This window comes from Etheostoma spectabile, chromosome 3, assembly GCF_008692095.1.
Source record: "Etheostoma spectabile isolate EspeVRDwgs_2016 chromosome 3, UIUC_Espe_1.0, whole genome shotgun sequence".
Lineage (NCBI taxonomy): Eukaryota > Metazoa > Chordata > Actinopteri > Perciformes > Percidae > Etheostoma > Etheostoma spectabile.
Window position 1 is genome coordinate 10,936,394 of NC_045735.1, and position 22,649 is coordinate 10,959,042.

General features: G+C 41.9%; 1 protein-coding gene across 2 annotated transcripts; it reads left to right on the top strand.

Moving 5' to 3' along the window:
* The first annotated feature begins 778 nt into the window (after window positions 1–778).
* Window positions 779–15,370, top strand: igsf5b (immunoglobulin superfamily, member 5b). 2 transcript variants are annotated; one of them, XM_032510008.1, is made up of 9 exons: window positions 779–908; window positions 4,275–4,363; window positions 5,980–6,297; window positions 8,988–9,115; window positions 9,948–10,113; window positions 10,638–10,769; window positions 12,878–12,902; window positions 13,597–13,685; window positions 14,980–15,370. In XM_032510008.1, exons 2-9 carry the CDS (start codon window positions 4,315–4,317, stop codon window positions 15,147–15,149), a joined length of 1,077 nt encoding a protein of 358 aa, XP_032365899.1. In that variant the 5' UTR covers window positions 779–908; window positions 4,275–4,314; the 3' UTR covers window positions 15,150–15,370. The 2 variants fall into 2 exon arrangements, with proteins under 2 accessions (XP_032365899.1, XP_032365900.1); XM_032510009.1 differs by having other exon boundaries at window positions 15,039–15,370.
* The last annotated feature ends 7,279 nt before the right edge of the window (window positions 15,371–22,649 follow it).

A 22,649-nucleotide genomic window follows, 5' to 3' on the forward strand; every position in this document is an offset into this window, starting at 1 on the left:
ATACACACTCTTACAGGTCACTCTGCTTTCAAAGTGGATTTCTGCTTGTGTGATTAAAACCGACTTTTGACATTTTGGGGGCGAAAACCAAGGAGGCACTGGCCATACGATTGGTCACTTTCAACGGAATCTCAACCACAAACCACCTTAGCCTACCTTGACTGACAGCTATCATTACAGGAAGCACAAAGGTGTACCGGCCAAAGAAGTATTTTCGTCTATATTAACAATGTAGCGCAAGATAGCACCGTACTTAAAGGAAGGAATACCTAAGTGTCTCTCGTTTAACCTGCTAGTAGTTATAATGTTTACCATGTTCACCATCTTATTTCAGGACCATCAGCACCACAAATTTGATCAATCAAATAATGGTTAAGACATTTTGCTAGAAAGTCAAAAAATAAAGGCCATAATGTAAGCAGGATTCATCCTTTGGGGAACATAAATATCTGTACATTTCGATTAATCCAAAAGTTGTTCAGATAAATCAGTCTGGACCAAAATAACTAACAGACTGACATTGCCATCCAGCACAACACTGCTAGTGTGGCTAAAAGATATCAAAGCATGTCATCCTCCTATACATCATACTGTACATATGAGATACTTATCATACGGCTTCATCATCCAGTGTGTCCAAATCCATTAATTTAAAGAGAGGGTGGAGGTCTACTTGTTAGGCCCCCTGGGAACTGGGGGCTTACCAGGGGTATTGTTTGCAGTCTAAGTCACTCTATATTTACATCCGTGTGTAACACGGGGCAAAGTTCCCACTGAGTTTGGTAATATTTAACAGGACAGTTTTAGGTGACATAGCTAAGCACCAAGCATGAGAAAGGTGCAGCATCGTTGACATGTACCCACTGTGTGTGAAACTTGCTGCTGATCCACAGAGACCCCACACTGAGGTGAGTCAGACAAACACAATGGGATTCATGGTTATTTATTGTTCATTGACTTTAACATTATTCAGGAGACGCTGCTTTATGCTGTGTGTGAAAGAAATGGTTGAAAGACAGTGCAGTGCTGCAAGTTATTTTAACATAAGGTTTACTGGGTAACCTTTAAATAAGTAATCATACTCTGACCTAAATCAATTTAACTGAAACTGTTGCACTTTGACTAAAAATAAAATTTGTGGTAAAATGGGAACTTTCTTTAACTGCCTTGAACTTTACTTTCAAGGCAATTTTCCTCACTTATTGTGTCTATCAGAAAAAAAGGTCTGGATGTCCAAAGAATCCCTCCAGCTACATGAAAGAAATCCTTCTTTTTGGTTTGTCTAAAGTCTATCCCAATTTTTACAAAAAAATGATCTTGGTTCCCTGTCTACAAATGTCAAACCTGTGACAGTGACCTTTCATTTGAAAAACAAGTTACAAAAAAAATTAAATCACGTGGGGTGTTGTTCTTCAATTGGGCCTGTCGTTGCCACTTTGCTCGTTTGAAAGCCATGATGTCTCTCCCTTTCTCATGGGCGGGTCAATTCTCTGGGCGGGTAATACAGATAAAGGGGAGGTAACCTTGCTCTTTATGACCTCATAAGGAGCAAGATTCCACATCGGCCAATCTGAGCTTTCATTTTCTTTTATTTTATTTATTTTATTTAACCTTTATTTATCCAGGTAAACTGTTTGAGAACCATTCTCCTTTACAACATGACCTGGCCAAGAGGCTACAGAAATAGATATGAACATACTGTACAACTTTACATAGTCAACACATGAACATAGAACAAGCACTGAATAAAAGGAAATAAACATACTGTACAACTTTACATAGTCAAACGCATGACACATAGAACAACGACTGAATAAAAAAAGACAGTCACGAAGAGATAAAGAATAAGAGCTTAAATATGTGTGTATAAATATGGTTCATGATTGTCAGCAGGAACAGAGTCAACAATGTAATTTTGGAGGTTTTTGCTTAAGGTGGAAATTGGGATCAGAGATGTAATTTTCAGGGTATTTTGTAGTGTATTCCGTCATGTACGCTCGCAAAGCGAAGGCATTACGTCCAAAGGTAGTAGAGGTAGGAGGTACTAAATTTAATCAAATTACTCGATCTTGTGTGATAGGTGTTTGAACGGCATGAAGAAGAGATAACAAATAGGGAGGTGTCTTGCCCAGGATCTTCTTGTATATAAAGAAACCAGTGATGTACCGCCGGGTGTAAAGGGAGGGCCATCCCACCAGGTTGTACAGGTCACAATGATGAGTGGTGAAAGGGTGCTTAGTAGCAAAACGAATGGCTGAATGGTAGATTGTGTCAAGTTTTTTTAGGGCTGTGTTTGGTGCCATTTTGTAAATAATATCACCATAGTCCAAAATTGGCAGTACTGTCATCTTAACAAGGGTGCTTTGGTAGCAGAGTAGGAAGCTTTATTACGAAAAAGAAGGCTAGTCTAGCTTTGACTTTTGCTTGAAGGTTATTGATGTGTGTTTTGAATGACAGAGATGAATCCAACCAAATCCCCTAATATTTATATTTATTGACGTACTCCAAAGCCATACCGTTCATACAGGTGATTGGTAGTGGATCTCGTGATCGGTTTTCGGCTAAAAAGGATCCATTTTGTCTTACTGGTATTAATACGATTTTGGAGTTATCAAAGAACTGTTCTATATTGGTGAAGCTGAGTTTAAGACTAGAAGCCGCAGAATTAGAGAGGAACCAACTGAGACAAAATGGTATCATGCTAAAGATGAATCCGAGAGGTTCCAACAGCTCTGGCTATATCATTGATGTAGATAGAAAAAAGGGTTGGGCCCAAGATAGACCTTGAGGCACACCTTGAGATAATAATGGGTCTGACATAATATTTTCAACCTTCAATTGTTGTACACGTTGTGAGATAATTGGCAAACCAGTCACAGCTAGAGGAGGACAGGCCATACTGGAAAGCTTGTGTAAGAGGATACTATGGTCAACAGAGTCAAGGCCTTGGCAAGGTCTATAAAGTGGCAATACAGACCTGTTTGCTGTCTAATGCTGTAATTACATCATCAAGGACCTTTGTGGTGGCTGTTATGCACCCATGCCCCGTCCGAAAACCAGATTGCATGTCAAATATTATATGCTTTTATTCAGGAAATCATTTAACTGTTTTTGTACGCTTCTCCAGAACTTTGGAAGACATGGTAGGATAGAAATGGTGGATAACAGTTAGGGTCAGATTCAGAACCCCCTTTAAAGTGGGGAGAGATTATTGCTGATTTCCAGTCAGTAAATCAGCAATAATTTCAGCAATAATTTCTCAAAGGCAGAGCAGGATACCCAGGGTTCAGTTTACACATATCATCCTTTCTAGCCACTGAGGGACCATAGACAGGCTGGGAGAACAGAAATTAATGTTTGAAAACCTTTAATGTTGTTTGAAATTACATTAATGGACAGGGACGAGATAAGCTCAGAATGAAGAAAATAAGAATTGAATTAAATATAACAAACTCTTATAAGCTTCATACATTTTTCTGACCTGTATGGTAAAACTTTACCAACAAGTAATTTACCAGGTAAAGTTAAAAGGTTAGATTGCAAAAAGACTAACCCTAAGGGTTCTTAATTCTAACATAATCACACTGCTAACATGCTGATGTTTAGCAGGCATAGTGTTTAACATGTTTGCCATCTTAGTTTAGCATGTTAGCATGCTAACATATTTTACTCAGCACTAAACACAAGGTACAGCTGAGGCTGACTGGAAAATAGGGGTGGGCGAAAAAATCGATACGGCATAGTTTTGCGATATTTTCTGTGGCAATACTGACTCGATACACAGACGGCAAGTACTGATCTTTTATTATATATGTGTAGATCATTTTTTCTGCCTGACAATCCCATTTTGCAGCACTAAAATTGAAGTGAGATGACCAAAGATCAGAAATGTATCTTTTTAAATAAAACAGATGTTGACAAAGTTTCCTTTTGGCAACATCATTTGAAAGTGGGAAAGATTTTAAGCTGGAAAAAAGGTAATAAATTGCAATACATCGCAGTATATTGCAGTATGCTTTAAAATTGCAATAACATCGTATAGTGACATAAGTATCGTGATGATATCGTAGAATCGTGGAATATATGGACCATGGAGTGCCATGGATAGCAAATTTCATAGCAATCTATCCAGTAGATGTTGATAAATTTCAGTCTGGACCAAAATGGTGGACTAAAGGATAGACATCATCCCTAGAGCTTTGTTGCTAACATGGCTGAAGACTTGTGATTTGGCTCAACCTCTGTAGGGAATAATTCAATTTTTTTTGTTTCAGGTCCGTTCAACAATGGATTAACTGGATCGACTTATTAAACATGGACGTCTTTTCTCTGTTAGTGCTCCTACTTTCATGCAGGATTCAAGGTTTGATTTCAGCTCAAAACAAACACAGCAGCTTGTTTGATTGGAGATGTGTCACAAATACCAGTAATGTGCTTGTACTAATGGCCGCAAATTCAGTGCTGTGGGGTTCTTAATTAGAGGGCCAAATAATCTATCTGCACTTTATAATTAATTTTCTTTAAAATGGCTGCCTAATGTGCCTATCTAGATAACAGCTAAATGTAGTCAGTGGTCAGGGGACTTCAGAGTCATTGGTTCATGGTCCCAATAGGAGCATGCACAAATTATGCTCATTAGACTGCCGTTGTCTGATTGCAATGAAAACAAATAACCATACTGGCTGGCCTAGATATTTCTCAAGCCTAATTTCCTAAATGGATGCATAATTTATGATTCTGCATACTCTCTGTGTAAGGTAACGCAGTTGGCTCACCACAAACAAGTTATACATCACCTCGAGTACTGCGGTGTCAACCTCTTATTTCATATTTCATAGTTTGCCATTAATATTAACTCCTCTTCTCCTTTATTGGTCATCGACAGAAAGCCACAAAGATACACTGAAATTCAGCTTGGGAGCTATGTTGCTACCAGTTGTAAGTCAAGTGAAGATTTGACACGCGCATGCTCAGATTTAAACCGTTTACAGCATAACCTGTCATACCCAATTTTTTAATTATTTTTTTAAAGATATTTTTTTTTGACAGGACAGGATTATTTTACACTCTCCTATTTTTGTTAGTATTTCTTCCCTAAATCCTATTTGCCCTTATTCATGCATCCGGCCAAATCACCAATCTCCATCTGGACAGCCTGAGTAAGAAACGCATTTAGTAAGTTGTGCTGTCATTTTCTTTCTTTGTCTCTTTATCCCTTTAAGGCTTTATTTCTCTTTCTTTCTTTCTTTCATTCACTCCGTCTTCCAATTCATAACAAAAAAAGAAATAATTAATATTCCCTTTTGACTTAAACAATGCCACTGAATAATTAAGTTTTCTGTTCTTTGAACTAAATGAGTGAATGCCTCAACTTACTGGTCACTAATTCTCCACCACATTTATGGCTTTTCTTTACTACACCAATTTCAGTTAATCCCTTGACTATAAAATGCAAAGTCTCTTCTCAAATAATATATTGTATTTCTGTACAAATAATATCTTACTGTATACACATATTGCAAATTTTATTTGAGATCATATTTGAAGGAGTCAGTTTGCATTGCAAAAAAGGGATTTTCGGATCAGGTCAATAGTAAAATAGTGTAGTTTATGTTTTGTATATTGCAGAGCCAGCTTCTTAATTCTATTTGCTTAATATTACTTAATATATCATTGTTATATTACTGAATCTTATTGGGTTTTGTTAAAGGAGTAGTTTGATGTTTTTGGATCTACAGAGTTTCCGCTGGTTGCCTGGCAACTTCTAGGTGAAAACAGAACTCCAGGAAGCCACTGCACTCAATAGATATAAAACTGTTTATATCTATACTGCACTCAGCCAAGAAATTGTTCAGCCCTAGATTGATTGGTGGAGATAGGTGATTTGATTTGGCTTTACTTATTATGAAAACTGTTTCAGACTCTTAACATGGAAGGACTTGGAATGTATTTTACATCTGTCTGTCTTTGGACTTTTAGCAGTCGGAGCTCAGATGAAGCTGTCACCTGGAACACTAACCGTGCTGCAAGGAGAGGAGGCCCGGCTTACCTGCAGTACCTCCAACACTCACTGGACCGTTATGGTGTGGCTGCTGAATGGAACATCGGTTCTCACTATCTCCAAGGAGATTGGTGTCCTGCCTTCCATCAACCCAAATGTGATGGCCGAAAAAAGCAGTGTCTCACAGGGGGACAGCTGGGTGTTTGTCCTGAAAAACACACAGAGGCACAACCAGGGACAAGTGACCTGTGACCTCCAGGGTATTGATAGGAAAACAGCAAGCCTGTTTGTACAAGGTCTGTATGTCCATACACTCATGCTAATTTAGTGCCTTCGAAGTGGGCATTCAAGAATGAACGTTTTCTGTAAAAGCAGCTAAACAAGCGACTGAGTGACCAATCAGGGTGTATATCATGGGTGAGATGTCATTTGTGTCTGTGTGGTGGAGTACACTGGCCCAGGCATGTTTGATGGTCTCTTTGACATTTTTTATGTTAGTGTGGGTGGTGTCTGGGATTGGAATTGATTGGGTATCAGATATAAATACCAGGTGGAAGGCACTGGACTCCATGCCAGTCAGACCAAGCAGCAGAGCAGGATTTACAGGCTGAAGCTGCAGCCAATCTCCTCTCCTCTCCTAGTGTATATGTGTATGCAGATGTGCTGTGCCAAAGTGGGTATGCCTGGGTGGCCCATTAGGAGTCAGGACTTGATAAGAATCAGTACTTCTCTGCAGTTTTGATGGTGTTGATATCTCAAGCTGGAAAGCACTGCAGCATTTTAACAAGTGAGACTAAAGATAGTAATAACCAAAAAAAAAAACATTTAAACAACTAAAACTGTCCAAACATCCAAGTTAGAGCAATTTCCCTTAAATTGACCATACCATTCAGAAACATTTTCATTTCCACGCATATTTTGGACTGTAAAAAAAATAATTATTATATTATGGTTGAAAGGGAGGTAAGGGTTATGCAATTTTTCCTTTTTGCTGAAGGCAGGGTAGTCAAGCTTGTTAGGGAGAGTGGATAAGAATATATATATATATATATATATATATATATATATATATATAAACTTAATTAAAAAGAAAGATCAAAGTTTTGTGCGGCCTTTTAGTTCAAAGATTGCTTGATGAAAAACATAATATGTGAGCAGATAACTAATTAATGACATGCATCTCTGGGAAGCTATTGACCACTCGGTGCTATTTATTCACACAGCAAAGTTTTAGCTGGAGGTGGCATGCCTCAAACTAGATGATAACTTCTTTTGCAAACGTGTCAATAATTGCCTGGACCTGGGCTTCTCTTGACCTTATCATTCAGCTTATTTGCATCTGCAGTATGTACAAACTGAGTTGAGAGCTCAGCTAAAAAAAAAAAAAAATCTGTGTGGAAACATCCTCTCTGCAAAAAGCGAGAGGAAACAAAACCAATGACCCATCGCCTCCAATATATTACTGTAAGAGCCTTCATTGCTGCCAGTGCCACAAATCCCCACTGACATATGCAGCCATTAACAGTAGTGCATGGTGAATCAGGCCCTCCAGTCTGGATGCAGAGGATCACTATGGCCTGACATAGCCTTTGAATTAATTGTGCATGCTGGCACGCCCAGTTAACAGTCAGCAACTCTGCCTGTGATTTGTGTACTGCAGTTTCAAATATACTGTTGGAATAAAACCACAAATCCACAAGGGGCTGGTTGACTCTGTGTGCTATCATCCACACTCCCTGCTTTAATTGTCCAATATAAAGATGATGTAAATATGACAACAAGGTCCCCACACACACACACTTCACTTGAGTAAATCAATGTGGTTGCACGTGCTGCTGAGTACAAAAAGGGTCTGCAGTGAATGCTAGAGCTGCAGAAGAGGAGAACTCTTCAATATAAAGAGTGAACATGCTGGGATGTTTGGCCCATAGAGGAAGAATTCCCTTCTCATTGAAATACATTCCCACCCAAACATACAGTGCATGTGTTATATATATATAAATATATGCTTTTCATGTTAGACAACCTTTGTGCACATACACACATCAATCCTGCACATAGACATAAAAAATGACCTTCTTAGGACCCCTGCTAAAATATCAGTGGAATTAGAGTTGGATGGGGGCTCCCGGCCTCACACCGCATGCCAGAGCAGCCAACAGTCTTCAGAGTTTCCCTACAGTGATTAACCAACCTTATGAAACTTATTTTAGGGATCACTTAAATTGGAGCTTTGGGAGAGAGAGCTGATGTCGTCCCTTACTCTGTTAAGATGTATCAATCTGCTATGATCTCCCAGAGCCCCTCATCAGTCAGTGCAAATGAGGCTTCTGGTTCCTCGCCAACCTTTTTTTCCAATGGTGCTGAGATTCTCTAAGAGCGGCCAGAGTACACTCTTTTAGAATTGATTGGTAGGATGTTTATGACACCAAATCAGGCATCAAATAAAAAACCCTGGATAAAAGGGACAGCCAATAATGCACACAAAACATCTAGGGATTTCAACCTGAATCAACACAGACATGTCATTTTATTTGACGAAGCACCAAAGCTTCTGTAATTATCTTTCTGTCTGTAGCAATTGTCTGTCGCATCCACCGCCTTTCATTCTGCCAGACAGTAGACTTCACATTTGAGATACTGTATCTTCCAGGACCTTAAGTGGTTTATTTGGCTGGTAGGGAAGGAGTTGAAAAGGAAAAAGCTTAAGCATTCGTCAGGCAATTGAGTCTTTGAAAAATGTGATCAATCTTTGAAAGTAAGCAGGACAACTGGAGAAGTGACACTCATCTTGGGTACAGATGGGTGCATGCAACAACGTACATTAAAGCAGAAATTCCTAGATTCCTACCCGGTGTCGCTATTCATAAACTTATCACTTAACAATCTCATGCATGTACAAATATACAAAAGTACATTTAGATGCATACAAGCTCATAAATAAGAACATTTTTAAGTTTGTGTATGTACTTTCTTTTCATTGCAGAAAAGGGCAGCGTGAGAGTCCTTGGGGAGGACAAGTTGGCTTTCAAGGGTCAGTTGGTCCTGTTTGAATGCCAAGCAGCAGGATGGTATCCTCAACCCACTTTGCAATGGCAGGTGAATAACAAAAAGGTAAGTACATCCTCCTTACTTTTGTTATTTTGAATACTTAGCGAAGCATTATATATTAAGAAAACACTTATCAAGATCAAGGTACACTGTTGCAATGCTTCATTTAGACACACAAATAGATTTAGAAATGAAGTGACCGACCACTTAACAAAAAAAACCTGTTTTATCAGCTGTAACACCAATACAGTACAATGCACTCCGTTTCATTTGGTTTATAGCATTACACGAGGCAAAACAGAGCAAACTTGTGTTGTCCATTTCTTACAAAATTCAGTTCTCTTTGTACACATTTTAACGCAACCACATTCATTGCATTTACCCATGCAAAACAGCACGAATTCAAAAAGTGTGTGCCTGTGCAGAGCCAGAGAAGGTGCAAATGCAGGTACATGATTACTCTCAGGCTTTTTGTTTGGAGAAAGTTGCCTAAAGACTCTTTCAGACCCTTTAGAAAACTGCACTACGGGTCCAACCAAAGTCTTAGGATTATCATGTCATTATATCTGGAAAGACATTTCCAAATATAAGGATTTTTTTACAATGAATTATGAGAATTTTCTCAAGTGTAATTGTTTGGTGCTAAGTACCAATAACCAAATGGTATTGTGCTTCATTACATTGGTGTGAACTACAGCCACACTGATCTGCTTCTTAATGGAGCGTTTCAGCTATGTGCTGAACAAATCTAAAACAAAGAGAAAAACAGATGTCATCTCCAAAGCAATTTTTACATTTGTATTCTTCCTTTAAATACTATTGAGCCAGATTGTAATTAGTAAGCAGAATAAGAATAATACTAATTATTTCTCTGGGCGCTGGGATTGGTGCAAAGGTGAGCCAGGGTGAATACAACATCAGTAGTGAAGAGTTGGGGAAGAGCCTCTTTAATGTGACCAGCAACCTCAGCTTCACAGCAGCACAGAGCTCTAATGTGGATTGTCTGGCCTCTGTGTCTGCCCTCCCCACACCACTGAAGAGCAGCGTCCGCCTGACAGTGGGTGAGAGAACACAGCCTTTGTGTTTTACAATTAAACACCCATGCGCCGTTAGTCTCCCTTTGTTCCGTCCTAGTTTAGTTATCTATCTCTACATTCCTTTTCTCTTTTTTTTTAACCTGGCTGTCTTTGTGTGTTTCACTTTGTTTTTTCTTCTTTTCTGTCCCTTTGTCTTTTGGGAGGCCAGTGAATCATCACTGAGCATTACTATTAAAGAGAAGAGTGGACGAGTAGAACAGAAAGGAGCTGCTAGATCAAAATTGCATGAGTTTGCATCACAGAGCCAACTTCTCTCAAGCCCAAAATGCAAATACTGCATTACTATCTTGTTCCATTTATAGTTGTAACATTTTCTTGAAATCCACTTCCCTCGGCAAACACCCTCATGCATACTACTGCAAATTAAAACAGAAAATTGAACACACCTTTCTTTACCCCTTGTCTGCAAATCTGTAATTGAATTGCAAAGTAACAACACTGTTTCAGCATTTCTTTACCAAAACATTGAAGAAATCTTCTCTCTTCAGTTGCAGAGGTGGTGCAGGAGGGAGATGACTGCAAAGTCCCTGTGGCGGTAACAGCCTCCCTCTCTGCCGTTCTGCTGCTCCTCCTGCTCTGCATCTGCACTGTCCTCTGGTATAGACAAAGGACACAAGCAAGTATGCACTTTTCTCTTACTTGAATTGCTCGAGGTGAAAAAATGTCACCTCCCCCTACACGTCTCCAGTACAGAAACAGTGATTAAAGTATAATGAAGAAGATGCACGGTACACGCTGTGACTCGGCACTGCCCCATGCTGACCTTCACCAAGGGCACGCTATATATTTTCTGACAAAGGTAGAACATAATTGTCACCACAAAGCTTTTCTTCTTAGGAAAGAGCAGCAGCACAAAGGTTAGAGAAGTATGCATACTTTATGGCTGCAGGGTTGGAGGTTTTATAGGCAAGAAAAACTGGAACAATTTGAACAGGAAAAAGGAATGACTGTTAGTCCTCAGCCTGGCCTGAACAACTACAGGTGCAGAGGTGGTCCTGAGCAAGACATTAGTGTGAATATGCAAAGATACTTCTGTCACTGCAATTACACTAACTTTGTTGAGTAGTTTTCTAAGTTCAACTGAAATTAAGTAGCATGTTTTTTTCTGCTACAACTTACAAATCTCTCCTGTGCTCTTTGAGAGAGAAAACCCCCCCCAAAACATCTACTTTGAAATTTGTGCTATTGTATTGCCTTCTATCAAATGCTAGCCAAGAAAAAGTACTACAGGATGTTGCAGAAAAGTCACCCTTGGATTAAAAAAAGGGACCATGACACCAACCTGTATGCTGAAAGGATTATAACTGTTGCTACAATGGCAGAAATTGTACCTTGGGGAACATGACGTCCTGACTCACACCTGATTACTGCCAGATGAGACAGTGTTACATTACGCTTTTTTCGACACCGATTGTTCTGTAGATTTAAAAGGAATAGTTGCACATTTTTGGAAAAACACCAGCTTACGTATATTAAACTGACCGACAATGGGGGGTATCACTTGTCTCATCTAACTCTCTGCAAAACTGCCACTGGGCATAATTTCCAAAATGTTGAACTATTCCTGTAAGAGAGAAATGTTGACTTTTAATTTTTTTAGTCTAAAGGTGACTAAGGCAGTACCATATTGCATGGCTCAGGAATTTCTGAGAAGCCCATTAATAAGGTTTTAAAAACAACCACACAGTGAGACAGTTTTACTGCAACACTTTTAGAGCTCATTACCCAACAGAGAATTTTGTGATGTGACGTTCGGACAAGTTTGTCACTTGTCCAAAGAGTGAGGTCGATGCCTGTTGGCAAGTCAAAGAAATAAAGTGGTGTGATGTTGTAAAAAACATCTGACCAGGAAGGAGGGATGTTGCAGAGATGTTTTTGTAGTGCCATCTCCGAAGGGATCGTTATGCTATATAGCACAAGGAGACGGAGGAAGTTTGTTCATGATAACAAAAAGTGGCCCTAAGTCACACATTTAAAAGTCCGTTTAATCCCTGTGACTGAGTCTGGTCCATTGCAAATCATGGCTCTGGTTTGGAGTAAAAGGATTATCATAAAGCAGGTGTGACCTTTTTCCTCCGGCAGCTGATTCTGTACCTGAAACGTCTGATACCTCCTTCACTGTCGTCCTTACAGCTTTATTGTAAAATCCCTGAGCAGGTTAAATTAACTTCATGAGGATGTTTCACATGTTAGAGGATATGGCATGCTTCCAAGCCATTAAGCTCTTCTTGAGTAATCCGCATCAATGCTGGGGAGTAATGTATGGTTTGAAATTATTGGGAATATAGAAGGGATCTAATATAGTCATCCACAGAGACTTTGGCCAGCGTGACAGCATGAATTTATAATATGACAAAGGCAATTTTTCTCCCTGTAAAAGAAGCAGTTTATATGTCTCCTGAGGCAAGTGCCATCTGCATCATTGTTATATTGTTGTGTTTTTGCCGTAGCCAGTTGGACCTTTGGCAAAGACAACCATGAAGCTGTGTTACAAAACTCATTAACACTCAGCTCCAGCTTTTGCTGTTGAACTGCAAACTGACTGGAGGCTATGATATTAGTGCAGAACCCTAAACTAATAAACGGCGGGACATTTACAGCTCTCATATTGCTGTAAATGCAGTAAGCAAGCACAATGGTTCTGTGGTCAATGCCAATGAGAATAATTATTGGCGGATAGCTCATAATAATTTTGTAAACGTAATGCCTATTTTTTTTAATCTTTCAGAACCGAGCCCACAGGAGACAACAAGGTAAGATTTAAGAGTGCTTTTTCTAGACAAAGCTTGGTTTGTGAGTCTATATTTCAAACAATGAAAACCTTGGAACAACTTTAAGATTAACTTGTAGAGTCCTAAGTGTAAGTGTCTGACTTGAGGAGAAAGTAGCTGCCAATAATCTGTGAAACAAGCAGAGATGTAGAGTTCATTTTTACTTTACATAAGTAAATATGAAAGCTCCGCTTGAATCTCGGTTAAAAACTTATTTCTTACATATTTACAACTTTTTTTTGACAATGAAGGGGCTTTTATTGTTCCTCATTATAAAAGAAAATTGAAGACATGAATTTGAAATTACATGCATTAAATAGTCATTACATTTTGTAACAACTTAATTAGTCCTTAGCTCATTTAAGAAGCGGATATATAACACATTATAGTTGTCAGCATTTTCCATGCAGCTGTAGCTTTTCCATTGAGCACACTGAAGTGGGAGTTGAGCACTTTGGTTGCGTCTAATAAAATGCACTGAAAAATGATGATGTTCATTTTTTATCTGTCAAAGCACTTTATGATGAAAATAATGCAGAGGCCCCCTGATATACTGCAGCTTTGTGAGAAAAGAAAATTGTCTGTTCACAACAGCATAGCGTCTGACAAAGTGGCTCTTCCTTATCTGAGCTAAAGGTTATCTTTTCCATTGGACCATTCATTTGGGCAATTTCAGGTTTGACCAATCAGTGAGTGGGAGAAGCTTGGTTGCTGAGGCGACAAGGGGGAAGGTCAACCTGGGATACTCTAGTGAGGGACCCACAGGTGAGAGAGACCCACATGGCTCACCATGATCATTTTTAAAACTGTTTAATCACAATAACACTGTTGGCAGCAGAACATCTGTCCATACAAATAAGTAGATCAATTTATTCTGTCAAACTGTAGAATTAAAATAACTGTACTAATTGGTAAGTCAGATTTTACAAACCTATAACACTAAATTACCACAATATTTCTGTTGGGAGTTTAAAAATGTTGTTTCTTACATGATGAGGTTTTAGCCTAAAGTTCCTGCCTAATATGACAGTATCAAAATTACAGTTTAAAAAAACTCTGATAGCGGTCAATACATGTAACAGATTATTTAATATAGCTTTAGTCACCTTAAAGAACCTTTTCAGTATGTTTGTGTATTTTAGCTGTAGCTCCCTAACTACAAATACTGTAAAAATTATATATATATATATATATATATATATATATATATATACACATATATACATATATACATACATGCATACATACATACACACTGTATATGCACTTTACATTTTTTCCAACCATTTTTGAATGCATGCTATGCATTTTTTAAGATTTTTGGATGTTTTTGATGCCATTTAAGGAACATATTGGTTTCCATTAATTTGCATGCAATATGAAAATCAATCAGTTGAATCGATTTTATTACACCAGACCAGTCTGTATAATTATTTTGTCAATGTTAGACTATGATTGCTTAGTAATGCACTTTATTTTAGATTGGTTCTCAACAACGTTACTCTGACAAAAAGCGTTGCAGACTAGATGTTCACTGTGACGGATTACACAACATAAGCAAGCTTCAAAAGTCTGGTAACCCATATTCATATTGTATGTACAGTAAATGAAGCCAATGAAAGATTGGAATAGTAGGAAAAACAATCCACTGAAAATCCTTAAACCCTGCAGCATGGCTTGTAAAATGGTTACCTGTAATGCAAAGTTTACATAATGTTTAGTAAATGGGGTAAACATATACTGTAACATAATACAAAAAAAAAATACAGAGCTAGTAAACACTTTATGTAATAGGATGGATTAAAATTAAATATTGCAGTTATCCTGATGAGATTACAGCCTGTCAATGTTGATGAGGTTATTCTGCTTTCTTGGCCTTACCTGTAATGCAAGTTACCTGTTGTTATATTGATTCTGGACATCCTGCATTGATACATTGTGTAATATTCTGGTATCAAATAATGAATTGTACTGATTGTACTGTGTACTGATTGTAATGATTGTAATGTGATTGTTTGGCAACTATACTATACTCTCTGTGATTGTTTTCCATCTACAGTGCTGCAGAAAAATACCTGTGTATTGCCACTAAAATCTAAATCTGATGGTGTGCCCCAGGTCCCTGATGTTGTGTCCTCCTCCAGCAGCCAGTCTCTACACAGTGAGAACCAAGCCCATGTGTGCCTAGAGAAAAGCTTCAAGAATGTCAGGAGAATTACCACAGTTTAAATATGTTTATTGTGGTATTGTTTGATATAAAAAAAAAGATCTACACTATTGTACACTACAGTATTTACACACTCACCAGTGTTTGTACGGTATAATGTTTCCCATTTCCCATTTTTGTAAAGCTAGAAGCTATGATATGTGATCTTCAGCTAAATGTGTACAGCACACTTATTTTGAAAATAAATTTTGATACCTTTATCTTTAACATTGATTATATCGTTCATATATTAGAATAATATACACAAAAACATTGTTTTTAATTTTTAATACCTTCTATTTTTGTTATTATTTTGTTTCTTTATGTCCGATAGGGGAAGGACATAATAATTTTCATCAAAACAGGACATAAACTATAGTATATACTTTCAAACACATGAGTATTTGAAGAAAAAATTCCAGCTTATTAACCTTAGGTTTTATTTAAAAGCTAAGTAAAAAAAATTGAAATAAAAAAAAGCTGAATGATCATCTAATGTGCTCATGTTCTGAGATCTCAGCAACTAACTTGTATGCGTTATAATTCCAAATACATTACCTTGTACAGCAGCTGGATTCTCGCGACACCGCAAGTTCACTTGGGAAACGCGGGATCACACACACACACACACACACACACATAAATATATATATATATATATATTGTGATGTCACGAGAGGCTGCGTTCTGGAGGGCCGCTACGTACCCCTGAGATGGCTGCAGTCACGGGCATGTTGGCACCATCTGCGGTGGAGTTGGGAACTCCACCCCTCAGCACCCGGCATCCCAACACACCTGAGACCAATCAGGGCCTGATGAGCTGAAGGCAGCTTAAAGCCCAGGACACAGTTGGTGAGGAGGTTGTTTGGGAGACAAGCTCAAGTTGTGCTCAGAGATCCAGAGGATCGAAGCGGCACTTTCCATGGGAGGATTGAAGAACTGGAATACTACCTGAAGACTGGAATACTTACCTGAAGACATAAGATAGTTCTTACCGACGATAGGCCACGGCTGCGACGCTGTCTAAAAGTAAGGCTGAAGACCTGTTTTTCAAGAAGAGATTTACCTGAGGGAATCAGGTTTATGATTTTTGGTTTGAAGAGACATTGTTTAAGTTTGGACTGTTGCAAGAGCAACCATTATCCTGAGTTACCTTTTTGAACTTGGCTTATCATTTTGTGTTAATTCCCAAGAACAATATTAAAAACCTTTGTTACACTCTAACTTTGTGTCCTTGCACTGCTGAACTGTCCCGCCGAGAGCCGTGTAGCCTCTCATGATATCACATATGGTGGAGAATGCGGGTACGTTCAGACGCTAACAGTGCATGTCAGAGAAGGACACCGACCGTTTGATATCCCGGTTTTCCGAATTGGCCATAAACCCCTCCCAGAGAAAAAAGATGGAGGCCGTGTTGGAAGCCCTGGTGGCCGGCCAGCAAGCCCAGACGCAAGCGAACATGGCTCTCCTGGAGGAGCAAAGGAGAGCCAACCTCCTGAAGGCGGAGGAACTACAATTGCAGAGACAGTTGGCTGTTTGTAAGGACCGCCCAATAAGAGCGAGTGACTTTATATCTAAGATGGGGGCCTCAGATGACGTTGAGGCGTATCTGTACGCCTTTGAAGCCACAGCCACTAGGGAAGCGTGGCCCAAGGTACAGTGGGTTGGACTGCTAGCCCCCTTTCTGTCGGGGGAGTCGCTGAATGCTGTCCGACCTGGCCCCGACCGGGACTGACTACGATCACTAAAGGCGGAGATCCTCAGCAAAGTGGACTCACCAAGTTCGGCATGGCCCAGCGGTTCCACAGCTATCTTTCAACCCAACCGCCTCCTCGTGCCCAGAGCACGAACTTGTCCGGATCACGCGGAGATGGCTGGTACCGGAGAAGAGTACGGCAGCTGCAGTAGTGGAGGCCGTTGTGGTGACAAATACTTACGGGCCCTGCCTTATGAGGCGAAACGACTCATCAGCCACAGGCCTGACTACAGCGGACCTGACTGTGGAGCCGTGGAAAGATACCAAGCCACGACAGAGATTTTCAGGCTTCCCGGAAGGGGCACAGAGTGCGTCCACGCCACAGTGGGAGGAGGCTGTCCAACGAACCCCAAGGACCCAACCCGCCACTTTAGGAGCTGTCCAGGCTCCAGGGAGAGCCCGACCCCCGCCGGCCCAAGAGGACTCCGGGGAGCAAAACGCCCAGTGTTACCGTGTGGGGAGATGGACACCTCTCCTGCAGTGTGGGGAACCGGTGGATGAACCTTGCCCACGGCTGGGACCTCCAGCGCACCACCCACCCACCTTTTTGCTTCGCTCGTGGGAGTCATGGATGACGCCCAGGACCGACCCCCCACTGCCCGGTGACGGTGAATCACCATGATGTAGAAGCTCTGCTAGATTCCGGTAGCCGGACCACCCTGGTACACAAGGATCTGGTGGGCCCATCGGGTCGGACTTCAGGGAAAGTCCTCCGGTTACCTGTGTCCATGGAGACACCAGAGACTACCCCACCACTGAACTCACAATGACCACCACCAGGGGAACCGTCCACACGACAGCGGGAGTGGTTGATTCCCTACCCGTTCCGGTCCTAATTGGACGAGACTGCCCCGCCTTTCTCCCGCTGTGGAGGGAGACACAGGAGAGATCGGCCCGAGTACCCCGGAAGCGGAGAGGCAGGACGTACTCGGAAAGAACGCAAACACAACCCTCAGAACCCCTCACACCAGCCTGTGTTCTTGCAGGGATGGCAGGTGCCCAGGCTGATTCGGAGTCTGGTCCAGACACGGAGGAAGAGAACATGGTCCCAGGAAGCGCTCCAAGCTCCAGTGAGGAAGACGCCCCAGGCACCCAAGAGCTTCCCCCTCTCACAGGCCAGTATGGTACCGCCCAGTTACAAGATCCCACTCTTGCAAATGCCTTGAAGAATGTGCAGGTGATAGAGGGAGTGGTACTAGGGGATAGGACAAGCCCTACCTACCCCCATTTTGCAGTAAACCGGGGTTGTTATCAGGTGGTACAGAAAGATGCGAGGTGCAGGAACAGCTCCTCGTACCACACCCCTCACCGGACCACCGTGCTCACCTAGCCCACACCCACCCGCTAGGGGCCCACCTAGGGTGGAGAAGACGAAGGAAAGGATCTTGCAACGCTTCTTTTGGCCAGGGTGCACAAAGAGATAGAGAACTACTGTCGGAGTTGCCCTGAGTCCAGAGGTGCACCAAAGCCCACATATAAAAACCCGCTCATTCCCTACCCATTATCGAGACCCCGTTCAGGAGGATAGGACTGGACATCGTGGACCCTTACCGAAGAGTGCCAGGGGACATCATACATTCTGGTCATCCTGACTATGCAACCCGATATCCTGAGGCCATCCCGCTGAGGAAGGCTACGTCCAACAGATTGCCAGGAGCTATTCCTTCTGTCAACGATTCTGGGGCTCCCAAGGAGATATGAAGACCAAGGGAGTCCATTCATGTCCAAGGTTATGAAAGAACTCTGTACTCTGCTGAAAATCAAGCAGCTGAGAACGTCGGTCTACCACCCCCAGAGACGGGCTCGTCGAACGTTTAACAAAACCCTAAAATCCATGCTGCGGAAGGCGATCGGGAAGACGGCGCAACTGGGATCAGCTGCTACCGTACCTCCTGTTTGCGGTAGAGAGTGCCTCAGTCGTCTACTGGTTTTTCACCCTTTGAGCTCTTGCTATCTTACAGGCCCCGAGACTGCTGGACATTGCCGGAGCCTGGGAGGAGCAACCGTGCCGCCAGCGACCCTGATCGAGCATGTTGGGGCTATGAGAGAGAGAATGAAGGCTATCTATCCCATGATGCGTGAACACATGGAGGCTGCTCAACGGCAACAGCAAGCCTCCTACAACAGATCGCTCAACCCAAGAGTTTAAGCCCGGGGGACCGATGCGGTCCTGGTGCCCACCGTGGAGTGCAAATTCCTGGCACCTGGCAGGGCCCTACGAGTCATTGACGGGTGGGAGACGTAAACTAAAGGTGAGGCAACCAGAATAAAGAAAGCCGGAGCAGATATATCATTGTCAACCTTTTAAAACAGTGGCCAGCCAGGGAGGCGTTGTTCAGTTGTCTACCCCCCACAGAGACCAGACCAGGGAGAGAAGAGGTTCAGGTTGGTCCAAGCCTGTCCCCGCATCAAGGCAGATGGCCCTGGAGTTGGTGGAACGCAACAGAGATGTCTCCTCCTCCCTACCTGGGCACCCGGAGTGGTTCAACATGAAATCCGCACCATGCCTGGCAAAACGGTGAACCAGCGCCCTTACCGCGTGCCGGAGGCTCGCAAGCGTTTATACAAAGGAGGTAAGGAAGATGCTGAAACTAGGGTCTCGAAGAGTCCATAAGTGCCTGGGCAAGCCCCATCGTACTGGTTCCCAAGCCGGACGGCTCGGCACGTTTTGCAATGACTTTCGAAAGTAAATGGGTGCTGAGTTTGATGCCTATCCCATGCCTAGGGTGGATGACTTAATAGATCATGGGACATGCACGCTTCCTACCACCCTTGACCTCACCAAAGGATACTGCAGGTGCCCCTGACCCCGGCGTCAAAGGAGAAGACGGCCTTTGCCCCCAGGGGCTTTATACCATACACCCGGCTCCCGTTTGTCTCCACGGAGCGCCGGCTACGTTCCAGCGCTGATGGATCGAGTCCTCGCTCCCCACAAAAAGTACGCAGCAGCATATTTGGGACATGTGGTCATACAAAGTCCCGACTGGGCCAGTCACTTACCCCGAGTACAGGCAGTGGTGGATTCGCTCAGGGAAGCGGCTCACGGCAAACCCAGAGAAGTGCAGGCTGGCCTTCAGTGAGACAAACTACCTGGGGTACACCATCGGGCGGGTGTTGTCAAGCCTCAGGAAGCCAAGTTGAGGGCCATACAGGACTGGCCCCGGCCCATCACAGAAGCAGGTGAGGTCTTTTTGGGCTTAGCCGGCTATTATAGACGGTTTATAACGGACTTTGCTACCTTTGCTGCACCTCTAACAGAGTTGACGACGAACCGCCACTCTCGGATGGTGAGGTGGAACCCGAGGCGGAAGCGGCCTTCATCGACCTGAACAAGTTCTGTGTTCCGGTCCAATCCTGGTGGCGCCGGACTTCGAAAGGACTTCATTGTCCAGGCGGATCTTCGGAGGTGGGTCTGGGGGCTGTTCTTGCCCAGCGCATAACGGTGAGGAACATCCCGTTCCTACCTCAGCAGGAAGCTACTGCCAGGGAGAAGAACTATCCACTGTGAGAAGGAGTGCCTCGCGGTTACCTGGCCCTGGATCCCTGCGGTTCTACCTCCTGGGACGACGGTTAACGGTGGTGTCCGACCATGCCCCTCTACAGTGATGGCCAGAACAGGGAGACTAACAGTAGGGTTCCAGATGTTTCTTGAGCCTACAGGCGTTTAACTTCTCTGTTGTGCACAGGGCGGGCAAGAGCCACGGCAATGCGGATGCCCTTTCCCGGCGCGACGCCTTCTTCGCCTCCTTCACCCCGACGAGGACGTCGGTCTCGAGGGGGGGGATGTGTGATGTCACGAGAGGCTGCGTTCTGGAGGGCCGCTACGTACCCCTGAGATGGCTGCAGTCACGGGCAGCTTTGGCACCATCTGCTGGTGGAGTTGGGAACTCCACCCCTCAAGCACCCGGCATCCCAACACACCTGAGACCAATCAGGGCCTGATGAGCTGAAGGGCAGCTTAAAGCCCAGAGACACAGTTGGTGAGGAGGGTTGTTTGGGAGACAAGCTCAAGTTGTGCTCTCAGAGGATCTACAGAGGATCGAAGCGGCACTTTCCATGGGAAGGATTGAAAGACTGGAATACTTACCTGAAGACTGATCTTACTGAAGACTGAGAGAGTTCTTACCGACAGATAGGCCACGGGCTGCGACGCTGTCTAAAAGTAGGCGAAGACCTGTTTTTCAAGAAAGATTTATCCTGAGGGAATCAGGTTTATGATTTTTTGGTTTGAAGAGACATTGTTTAAGTTTGGACTGTTGCAAGGCAACCATTACCTGATGTTACCTTTTGAACTTGGCTTATCATTTGTGTTAATTCCCAAGAACAATTAAAAACCTTTGTTACACTCTAACTTTGTGTCCTTGCACTGCGTGATGTCCCGCCGAGAGCCGTGTAGCCTCCATGATATCACAATATATATATATATATAATATATATTATAATAATATTATACACACATACACACACACACACACACACATACATACATACATGTTAGTTAATTCTCTCGTGCCGGGGAGGCCACAAGGCTTGGACATCACTCCCCACTGGTTCGGTTTGCAGCTGCACGTCGTGCTGTGTTCCATGTTCCAGCCGCACCGTTACGTTCCAGTTCCACCACTCACCGCAAGTTGTTTATGGGCGGCTCTTGCAATATGATGTCCGTTGTTTTCTGTAACAGGCTTGTTTTCCGGAGTAGGTTGTTGCCTTCTGCCCAACCCCCAAGCTTGGAGGGCTAGTGGTTTTCTGTCAGGGTGTCCTTCCCTTAGACTGCTTTGTCCCACGACACCATACGTGTAACCCCCCATTCGCCACCCGGGGGGACGCCCTCATACGCCGTACAGTCCCAGCGCGAGGAAATACCACACATTTACATATATATATACATATATATATATATATATATAACAACATATATATATATATATATATTATATATATATATACATATACATATATCATATACATATATAACACACACACATGTACATACAATATATATATATATATATATCTATCATTACATATAATATATATATACACACACACATATATATACACACACATATTTATATATACACCCACACATATATATATACACACACACACCACATATATACATATATATTACAACACATATATATTACACACACACACATAATACATATACACACAACACATATATATTATGTATACCACACACATATATATATACACACACCATATATACACACACACACATATACAAACACATATATATATATATCATACATATATATATATAATATACATACATATATACTACACTATATATATACATACATATATATACATATATATACACATATTATATACACACACATATATATATACACACACAAAACCACACTATATATACACACACACATATAATATATATATATATATATATAATATAACAACACACCACACACACATACACACACATACATACATGTACATATATACATAAATATATACACATATATATACACATACATACATACATGTACATATATACATAAATATATACACATATATACAGTGAGGAAAATAAGTCTTTGAACACCCAGCTATTTTGCAAGTTCACCCACTTAGAAATCATGGAGGGGTCTGAAATTGTCATCATAGGTGCATGTCCACTGTGAGAGACATAATCTAAAAAAAAATCCAGAAATCACAATGCATGATTTTTTTACTATTTGTTTGATACAGCTGCAAATAAGTATTTGAACACCTGTCTATCAGC

Excerpts from the sequence above, each read along its gene's own strand:
- igsf5b (XM_032510008.1), top strand. The coding sequence starts at position 4,315 with ATGGACGTCTTTTCTCTGTTAGTGCTCCTACTTTCATGCAGGATTCAA. Across the intron at positions 4,364-5,979 it reads ACTTTCATGCAGGATTCAAG|CAGTCGGAGCTCAGATGAAG; the intron begins GTTTGATTTCAG and ends TTGGACTTTTAG. Across the intron at positions 10,770-12,877 it reads TAGACAAAGGACACAAGCAA|AACCGAGCCCACAGGAGACA; the intron begins GTATGCACTTTT and ends TTAATCTTTCAG.